General features: G+C 40.0%; 1 protein-coding gene across 7 annotated transcripts in view; it reads left to right on the forward strand.

Moving 5' to 3' along the window:
• Positions 1 to 9,790, forward strand: part of LOC138957746 (paired box protein Pax-5-like) — a 255,055-nt gene extending 245,265 nt beyond the window's left edge. For 5 of the 7 annotated variants that reach the window (XM_070328817.1, XM_070328820.1, XM_070328826.1 and 2 more), the window contains 2 exons: positions 1,965 to 2,075; positions 4,960 to 9,790. In XM_070328817.1, coding sequence (XP_070184918.1) covers positions 1,965 to 2,075; positions 4,960 to 5,045 — 197 coding nt within the window. In that variant the 3' untranslated portion in view covers positions 5,046 to 9,790. The remainder of the gene's footprint in view (positions 1 to 1,964; positions 2,076 to 4,959) is intronic. The other 2 variants (XM_070328814.1, XM_070328830.1) reach the window with 2 other exon arrangements.
• Positions 9,791 to 10,584: the final 794 nt, after the last annotated feature.

The following is a 10,584-nucleotide window of genomic DNA, read 5'->3' on the forward strand; positions in this document are numbered from 1 at the left end:
CCACTGGCCGAGCCTGGCCCTCCCGCTAAGAGATCTGAATACCATTCAATTCCTGCATAGAAATATAATTATCAAACACAGCTTTTTTTCCCCTCTCTCTGCTCTTCGCATAAATCTTGTGCCTCCCCCTTAATCAGACAAGAGAAAGAATGATGATTAACTCATTTTCCTGCAACGGCCTCACAAGATAAAAAGCTGTGACAATTTAGCCTTGACGGATGTTCTCCAGGCGCTATCTACCCCCGCGGACCGCAAAAAACTCGGGTGGACACCCCGGGGTGCTTGGCCCGGGGGCCCGGGTAATGAGGCGTACCCGGCAACTTGCCGTATGTCATCTATTAGCCATCTGCCGCCATTTTCCGCTCCATTTTTTTTTCTCTGAAATTTTGTCCTTTCCTTTTCTTGTGTAAGCGAAAATGGATTATGAAAAAAAATGTTAGACCATTATTTTGTTTAAGATCCGCTCTGGGTTTTTTTTGTTTTGTTTCTTTCTCCGACTGATTTCTTTTTCCCTTCTCTTTTCTTGTGTAATAAGGGGAATGGAATATGAAAGAAAATGTTAGAAAAGATTTTTTTTTTGGGGGGGGGGGGGTGAGGCGTGAGGGGGATGGAGGGGGGGCAGGTAGAAGAAAGACTTGAATGGTGGCGTCACGAGGCATTTAGCTGTGGTGTTGTTGAGGAGAGAGAAAGGGAAAGGTGTGTCAGCGCTCGGTGCTAGGCACAAAGAACAAAATAATGATGCTTTGAACGCAGACTTCTTCGTCACCGTATTAATAATGAGGAGGAGGAATATTTGTGAAAAGCGGGCCAGGCTACCAAGTGAGCGTTTTGTGGCCCTGTTTGTGTTTTGAGCAATTGTAGGTGCATGGGTTTTTTTTTTTTATAGAAACAAGCCCCAAGGGTCAAACACAAAAGAACAACCACAGCGAGTGTAGTTCAAATTATGGACCCGCGGGTATGCAACAGACTCAAAATCAAACCTAAATGGCTTAATCAGTCTTTTGTGTTTGCTGATCCCAAATGGCGCATGTACAGTATGGAGGGGGGGGGGGGGACTCTGGAAGTAAGCGTTGACAATTTCAACGCGAAGGGGTATTTGAAAAGTTAGGAGGTTGGCCGATTGTGTATTTAGGCTGCGGAGTTACAGGATTGTTAAACAAAATTTTGTATGTACATTTTTTTGTGACAAGCAGTCTTTCACTAACAAAACTGTGTACACAATTGTAAATTTAGAAAGCATTTGTACGCAATTTTAAATTTAGAACGCATCTTGGTATTATAATGCTCATAGAAAGCTGATGTTGCATTCGCTTTTTTAGCTGATATATTTTCTTTAATGGTGCACAAAAGACATACCATCTCAACAATCTCATTGGAACTGCTCATTTTCTTTCATGAACAGCACCGTGGAGGCATTTTCATCAGAATGAAAAATTTAAAAAAAACATGTATCCATCCATTATCCTGCATTGAAACGCTGCCCTGACTGAACCAGGGACATATATTTATATCTGATACAGGTAACACCTCATGGTTTTACCTTGAGGGCGTACAACAACATGTATCATCATCTTTGCTTGCCCGGGGTAACACCCATGAGGGCGTACCACAACATGTTTCATCATCTGTGCTTGCCCGGGGTAACACCCATGAGGGCGTAAAACACCATGTATCATCATCTATGCTTGCCCGGGGTAACACCCATGAGGGCGTACCACAACATGTATCATCATCTTTGCTTGCCCGGGGTAACACCCATGAGGGCGTACAACAACATGTATCATCATCTTTGCTTGCCCGGGGTAACACCCATGAGGGCGTACCACAACATGTTTCATCATCTGTGCTTGCCCGGGGTAACACCCATGAGGGCGTAAAACACCATGTATCATCATCTATGCTTGCCTATTTCTCTGTGCTGCATCGCCACTAACGCTTGTCGTGCTATGTTGGCTGTGTTGTAGGTGGGGAGTACTCTGCGTACAACGGAACGGTCTCCTACAGCCAGTACTCGGGGAGCTACGCCGACCCTGCCTGGAGCGCCATTCGATACGGGGCCGGAGGTCTGCCGCTTAGTGAGTTCTGCTTACCGCTTTACTTAACACCTCTTTCTTAACATTTTTATCTAGCTCTTAGGCGTCATTTGGTCAAGGCGGCTCTTCGTTGAGCCCGAAGTCGACTTTGCGAAGTCTTGTTACCATAAACTCAGTGTTAAAGTCTGTCCTTAACTGGGCGAAGTCTTGTTACCATAAACTCACTGTTAAAGCCTGTCCTTAACTGGGCGAAGTCTTGTTACCATAAACTCACTGTTAAAGCCTGTCCTTAACTGGGCGAAGTCTTGTTACCATAAACTCAGTGTTAAAGCCTGTCCTTAACTGGGCGAAGTCTTGTTACCATAAACTCAGTGTTAAAGCCTGTCCTTAACTGGGCGAAGTCAACTACACGAAGTATACTTCACAAAGTTGGCTGCACGAAGGTTTAGCACTGAGTTTTCGGTAAAAAGACTTGGCGTAGTATTCGCGAAGTCGACTTCGTGCTCAATTTCGGACCGCCTTAAAGCGTCATGCGGCCAGCTTGGCCAAGTATACTTCTCTTAGTCGACTTGGCCCACTAAAAGACAGGCTTTAAGGGGGAGAACCTGCTGCTTGTCCTTTCATTACTAAATATGCTTTTAGCGATGATAGTAATTTCAGTTATTTGGTTTAAGGTGAAGGTAAACCAAGCTGTTTGTTTGTTTGTTTGTTTGTTTGTTTGCTTAACGCCCAGCCGACCACGAAGGGCCATATCAGGGCGGTGCTGCTTTGACATATAACGTGCGCCACACACGAGACAGAAGTCGCAAACTAAGCTGTTACGTTAGACAGTCACAGTTTTCAATTGCTTCGTGCGTGGTACCAACGGGACCAAAATCAAATGTACTGGTCAAGAAACAAAGACGCACGAAGTAATTGAAAACTATGACGGTCGTACGGAACAGCTTACTTAACCTTCACCTTTGACATAATTTTATTGAGGAAACATAGGGTGACATGTCATACAACAGAATAACTTGGGACCACACAATAACCTATTCTTATATTAAGTATGGTTATGTATTTACAACTTCATAGAAAATAAGTTATACATGTGATGTCAAGGTCAAAATAAAGCTATTACCCTAATATTAAATGTCAGATTAAAATAAAGAATGTAAAACTAATAATCTAAAGCAATGTGGACTTAACCAGTAGACTTTATAGACTGCAACAACAATGTCAGCGGAAAGAAAACGCAGTTATTTGCAAAAAGCACTGATAACGATTTTAATGTTTTATAGAAGTGCTTTCAGCTGTGATAGAGATTTGATCGTTGTTTTTTTGTAAACAAAATTTAAAGTGCTTAGAGCGCTGATAAAATTTTCCTAATTTTCAATAGTGCTTTGAGCTCTAATGGTGACGCAGGCGTTTTCGAAAGTATTTACGTATTTATTAATGACGTAAGCTTTTTGTGAAAGTGCTTCATGCACTGATATTAATTGTAAACATTTCAACAACAAAAATGATTTCAGTTGTGATTGCGACTTCATCACATTTTATAAAGTGTTTTCAGGTGTGAGAGAGATTATAATGACTTGTAGTGCTTTTAGTTCTTGTAGTTGTTTTTATAGTCGGACATTTTTATGTGAGAAAATTATGTCGCATTCGCTTATCAAGTCATAATACTGAATGCAGTCTAATCGGCCAAAGTTATAGCCATAACAAACTACGCATATCTTCTACAGTACAATTAGAATTTATTTAATATCAATAACTTTCAGCCTTGCACTAAACTTAATACTCAAGATAACTGGCATTTGTGTGCTCAATTTGCACGACGGTTTGATCACCATGAAGCAGACCAGAACAACTTATTTTGTTAACTGTCCTAATTGCAGAGACGCGATTCAGCGAGTGAACGTTAACTGTATTGGCAGGTAATTCTATACCTACCCAGGTGTTCCATACGGCATACAAAGCGACATCGATTGTTCCTAGTCTGCGACCCACATTTGTGATTGATATCAACACTGGCAATCATTTCCCCAGGCAAAGTGTAAAGTTGTCGTGTGAACGGGCAGTGATCGTGTTTTGAAACTCTTGCCAAACATCAAAAGCCTGACCGCATCATGTGGAGAGTAGGATGTTGATGTTGTTGTTGTTGTTGTTGTTGTTGTTGTTGTTGTTGTTGTTGTTGTTGTTGTTGTTGTTGTTGATGTTGTGGTGGTGTTGTTGGTTGTTGTTGTTGTTGTTGGTGAATCATTATTGTAAGTGCCACTTCTGTCAAACTATTGAAGAAATCACCAAAAGAAAGAAAAATTAAAAAAAGAAAACAAATCTCACTGTGCACAGAATGCGGTCACACTATTGCTTGTTGGTGTGAGTCCAAGTGACAGGATGCGGTCACACTATTGCTTGTTGGTGTGAGTCCAAGTGACAGGATGCGGTCACACTATTGCTTGTTGGTGTGAGTCCAAGTGACAGGATGCGGTCACACTATTGCTTGTTGGTATGAGTCCAAGTGACAGGATGCGATTATTCCATGTGAGAGCCGGGACAGATCTGTGGTGTGAACGTGATCGTGTTTACGTGAAGGACGATGCCTTTACATGTATCGTCCTTGTCTTGTAACTCATGTACCTTTACATGTATCGTCCTTGTCTTGTAACTCATGTACCTTTACATGTATCGTCCTTGTCTTGTAACTCATGTACCTTTACATGTATCGTCCTTGTCTTGTAACTCATGTACCGCTTTATATATGAAAGCATCTAGCGCGATGACGGCTTTTCTGGTCTTTCAAAAATGATAACGGCTTTCCTGGTCTTTCAATAATGATGAGAACGGCTTTCCTGGTCTTTCAATAATGAGGATAACGGCTTTCTTGGTCTTTCAATAATGATGATAACTATATCAATGTAACATTGCCCATCTTTGTCCACAGATGCCCCTCCATACTACTACGGAGCTCCCGGTACTCTGAGGAACGAACCAGTCAGCACCACTGCCGGCGCTGCCTCGAAATCTTAAAGCACTTTCCCGGACATACGTCACTGGGCGGACATGCGCAGTGGGACATAAGATCACGTAATAGTTACATAGTGGCGTTGGGCTCAGCTCTCCACGGTGATACTAACTTCGGGTTGGAAATACGATTCGAAAAACACTGGATTATCAACACGCGTTTGGTTATCTCTCGACCAGCTTGGACTGATACTGGAAGAAACATATTCCTTCTATCCTTGGGGGGAATCTGTCTCCGTCTGACGGTTCGAAATCGTGTTTGCTTTCCCTCCAATTCGGTTGTTTTTAATTTCCCTGTAACAGATATGTCGGCTCAAATTTCTCCTTTTCCGATTGGGGAGGTTTCTTGGGTTGGGGGTTTATTGAAAATAGAATACTAACAGAAATCCTTTGCAAAGATATGAATGTCACTGTGTGAGAAAAAACTGTATCGTACAGGGACGTTCGGCAACGAGTATTTTGACCGGGCGGTTCTGCTGTATATTATGTTCTCCCGATGTGGAGTTGGACTGCTGATTTTCAATAGAGAAAAACCAAGTGTTTGTTCATGAGAGTGTTGAATGGCAACGATGTGTTAGGACTTACTGAGACTGGATGAGGTCCACTGCATGTCGGTAGCAAGATACCACGCCAGCTCATGCAGCCTTTGAAGACGTCCTACATAAAACTGGAAGGAAATTCGAGGAGAAATCTCCTCACATATTCCTATATTTTCACTCCACGCTGACAACTGAGTTATTTTCACCCCATCTCTACATGGTCCAGGGACGCTAACTGACCTTGAAAGATGGACATATATCTGAGTTTCATGAAAGAAGGGGAGGTAACTTTGATGACAGCTTCAAACTACTTTCTGTACTGAACGAAGAAGTAACTGACGCTGTTGTTTTGTTAAATATGGGGCTGAGCTCAGCTCAGCAAAGAAACGATAAACGTTCAACTGCTGAGATTGGAGTTTGGCAGTGCTCTCTGGCTGCAAGAAGAGTGAAATCGCTTCACTGGACAATGACACTGAAAGGCTCGGAAGCACCTCTGCAAAGGATCTCTGCACGAACTCGCCTCAAGAACGGGAGCAGACGTCCTCACCGAGGTCCGTGTGTGGCAGTGGCCTAGCGCTGTGACCAGGATGAAGCGTCTCACCAAGAGCTACACCACAGTTGCATTTTTTTGAACATGATCTGATCGAGTTACTTCAAAGATCATTGTTTGCACAAGAATAGTTCATTGACCGAAGGAGTGGATAGTCCCAAGGTAGCAGTACTTCAAAGCAGCCGTGTGCCCGTTTTGCTCCTGGTTGAAGAACTGTGTTAAACGGACTCTCTACTGCTCACATGTACTGAAATACAGACTTTCTCAAGCTGGCTTGTTTCAAGCCCAACTCGCGTCTCCAACCTGTAAATGCTGATATCTTATTGATGATATGATACGATGTTATATATATCTGATGAGGCTGAATCTTATATATTACCCATTTTAAGTTTTTGAGCGTATACAACCGTGTTGAATTCATTGTTTGTGTTTCGTGTAACATGCATTTGTAGTGTGTTGGTCTTCTTTTATACCGTAGCATTTTTAGAACGCGAACTTTAATATTTTTAATGTCTCTGGTTTTAACCGTTTTCTGGGATACCGTCTACGGGCGAAAACATTTGAATGAAAAGTTGAGCCAATGCACGAAAAGCTGAACTAGAACAGTACGAGTTCGGGTTTTCCGGCATTTTGACACCTCCTGATATTCTGTTTTATAAACATTCTTGTAATCAGATTGATATGAATATGAAAAATTTGCATGACATGATCTGAAATGTTTGACTTCTCTCTCTGGCTGCTTGCAATTGTAGCTGTCTGACCGACTTTGTGTTATCATGCACGAAACAAAAATAAATGTTATACTTCGATTAGCTTGTCCACTTAAGCATAGCTTGTTGAATCTTGATAAATTTCAAGAAAATATTGTTTAAACCAGCCCCCTTTTACAGTATTATGCTTTTAAGAGTTTAAACGGAACCCGTTGGCGTGTTACTTGTCCCTCACCTTCCTGTGAAGAAAAAAATAAGTTGCCTAGAACACATACGTAGATTTAGCAAGAGAACGTTTACCCTGAGCATTATTTTTGTTTGGTTTTTCTGATTGTAGTTTGTTTGTTTTTTACCAGAGAACGTGATTCACACCCAACCCCCCCCCCCCCCCCCCAATTTATTGACAGCATTTCCTCTGCAATAGTTGATCAGAAATCAAGATTAGAATCAGAGATATTTGATTGGACAGTCTTTGATACGGGTGTTCACTTATTCATCACGTTTTTTGAATCCGCGTTTTCATTTCTGGTCCAGTGTTTGTTTTATTTACAAAGTTATGTGGTGATGAGGAAAGAGTGAAAAGACATCATCTCGCGATTTCAGTAGGGTTCATATTTCTGCATGTAAAACAAAAAGGAATCAGTGTTCTTGTTTCTCAGTTTTCGTTTTAATCTGCAGAATAACTGCTGAGAAAATCAGGTTGCATTTCTCCTTTGCAAAGACTCCAGAACCAATCAAAATGTGTGTTGTGTGCAATATAACTGTTGACATTATTTTGACTCTGTAGAATGGGGAGAGAGAGGGAGAGTTTGTCTCCATATTGTATACGACTGTAAACGTTTTGTGAATCTCGGCTGAATCCCGTTTCTTGCACAAATTGAACTGTGTATTGATTGTATTATAGCCAGCTTGTCTCATGCTGTCCCCCCGCGGGTTAGGGGGAAGAATTTACCCGATGCTCCCCAGCATGTCGTAAGAGTCGACTAACGGATTCCGTTTCTCCTTTTACCCTTGTTAAGTGTTTCTTGTATAGAATATAGTCAATGTTTGTAAAGATTTTAGTCAAGCAGTATGTAAGAAATGTTAAGTCCTTTGTACTGGAAACTTGCATTCTCCCAGTAAGGTCATATATTGTACTACGTTGCAAGCCCCTGGAGCAATTTTTTGATTAGTGCTTTTGTGAACAAGAAACAATTAACAAGTGGCTCTATCCCATCCCCCCTTTCCCCGTCGCGATATAACCTTGAACGGTTGAAAACGACGTAAAACACCAAATAAAGAAAGAAAGAAAAGAAAGTCTCATGCTGTTCTGGCTCCTATTTTATGTGTGAAATTTAGTATGACTTATGAGAAAATCATGTCTCTCATTGAAGGATATTTTTAATTTGTTTTTAACTTCGCTGTTCATACTCCCGCTCACAACCTTCTCAGTTATTCCCAAATATATGAGTAGAGTCTGCGTGTGGATCTCTTTGTTTTATCGCTCATGTTTTTGTTTTCATTTAGTTTCAGTAGTCAAATACTAACTTACCCATGCCGCCATTTCATTTGCATTACTCACGTGTGATTAAATTTATAATTGTTTTCATTTTATGTTTGTTGATTGCACATTTGGTTAGTCTTTGAATTTTACTTAGAAGTACATTGTTATAACATGTATCCATAAGTATTTTGTCTTTTTTTTCGCATTTTATTTTGTGTGTCTCTTTCTGTTTCGGATTATTTCATAACTGTGCTAATATGGAAACAACTCGTATCCAGATTTCAAACATGTAAATTGCTTTTTGCTGACATGCAGGATATTTGAAATAAGAAATAATTCTCTCAAAAGGAGCAAAATAATATATATTCCGAAGAAAAGAAGAGCTACCAATTAGCGATGCAATGGATACCTGTGACTCTGTCTAAGCAAAACAAAGAATATCAATTAAACAAAATAATATCAAAATTTGACAAGTATAGGTGTGAGCATACTTCTATTTTGAGAACTTCACAAAAAGAAAAATGAACAGACGAACGAACAGAAACGTACTTTGCATGTGGATTTCATACCTTACAACTTGAAGATAAAAGCAAACATGTTTTCAGAATCAAAAGAAAGAGAAAAAACAACAACAACGGAACGACATTTCATATTAGATTTCATGTGTCAATTGCACCATATATAATCTTCAGCAATAGTATCCATATGCTTGTATTAGTAATTTTAACACTTTTATTACCGGTCGGAACAGAATCTCCTATCTTTTATTGTTTACAAGCAAATCTTGCCAGTGGAAAAAGATGATATTATGAATTTTAATGTACATTACTGCATCATATTTTTGAGTATTTCACTGAGTTGCTCAATCAAAGCGAAACCGCGTGTGCGCCCCGCGTGTATTGATATTATTTAATGTGTGTTTATTTTGCAAGCTTCTTCAATTACACGCATATATACAGGCTGCCTATTATTTAGCTGTTCAGTTACAGCATGCATTCATGAAAGGGTAGCTGAACCTTAAATATTTTCCCAAATTATATTGCAGTCAAAGTCGAAATTACCGTCTGGTTGCAATAGTGATGAAGGTAATTATTCATTCTGTATTACACTCAGCTGAGCGGAATCATTTTACTGGTTTATGATAACTGAGTTTTATCCCATTTTGCCTTCTGAAAAGAAACAAAATTTATGGAAGTGTCTAATATAAAAACTCATTATTTTTGAAGCCAATAAATTCAGTTTTGTTTTCAAAACGCCCGTACTCAAATGTATAATTGCTGAACATTTATTGGCTAATCTAGAGACTGGAAATGTCAATGAAATGAGATTCGATTCAAATCCGTTTTACTGCATGTATGTACTTTCAAAAATAAATAAATAAAATATGAAGACGCATTGAAAAAAAGAGACCAACTCAAATTTTTATTGGATGTAATCTGATTATACCTACAATGCATAATATAATAAAATAAACATTTAAACAAAAAACCGAAGCTGAGTGTCTTCGTCGTAAACTGACGAGTTTCCGTGATTTTATGTGAATTTGTATGGGCAAAGCTTTTGTTCATTTAGTATTTATTTCGTCAAATTCATTTTCTGTTGATGCTGTCATCATTCTGCGTTATTCTCGTGGGTTTTGCAGAGCCGATAGAGCCTCTCAATGAAATTGAAGAGTTTAAAGGTAAAACGACGATTGAAATGAGTTAATGAGACAAAATGGATTGCTGAGAACGGTTTTCCCTTCATTTTACCTTTTGTTACACAAATCATACCATCCTGTTAATATACTCCGTTTCTCATTAAATGGTATTTGTTGTGAAGTATATATTGCACTGCATGGAAAACGTGACAAAGCATGGTACGAGTAATTGCTACATTATTTATCTTGCGCACACTCTTGCACTATTCGCGATCTGATCCCGGCAAACTCAAGACAGAATATGATATAATAATAATCATACTTGTGCGCACAAGCATGCACTGAAGCACATACGCGTATACACACATAAAAGCACGCACGCACACAAGCGCGTGCGAATTACACGCACAAACAAATAAACAAACACACACGTAGACACACACACACACACACACATACACACACACACACACACACACACACACACACACACACACACTCATACACACACACACACACAAACACTGTCACACACACACACGCACACACAGTGTCACACACACACACACACACACACACACACACACAAACATGTCACAAACACACGCACTCGCACACACTTGT

Source organism: Littorina saxatilis, linkage group LG2 (assembly GCF_037325665.1).
Source record: "Littorina saxatilis isolate snail1 linkage group LG2, US_GU_Lsax_2.0, whole genome shotgun sequence".
NCBI lineage: Eukaryota > Metazoa > Mollusca > Gastropoda > Littorinimorpha > Littorinidae > Littorina > Littorina saxatilis.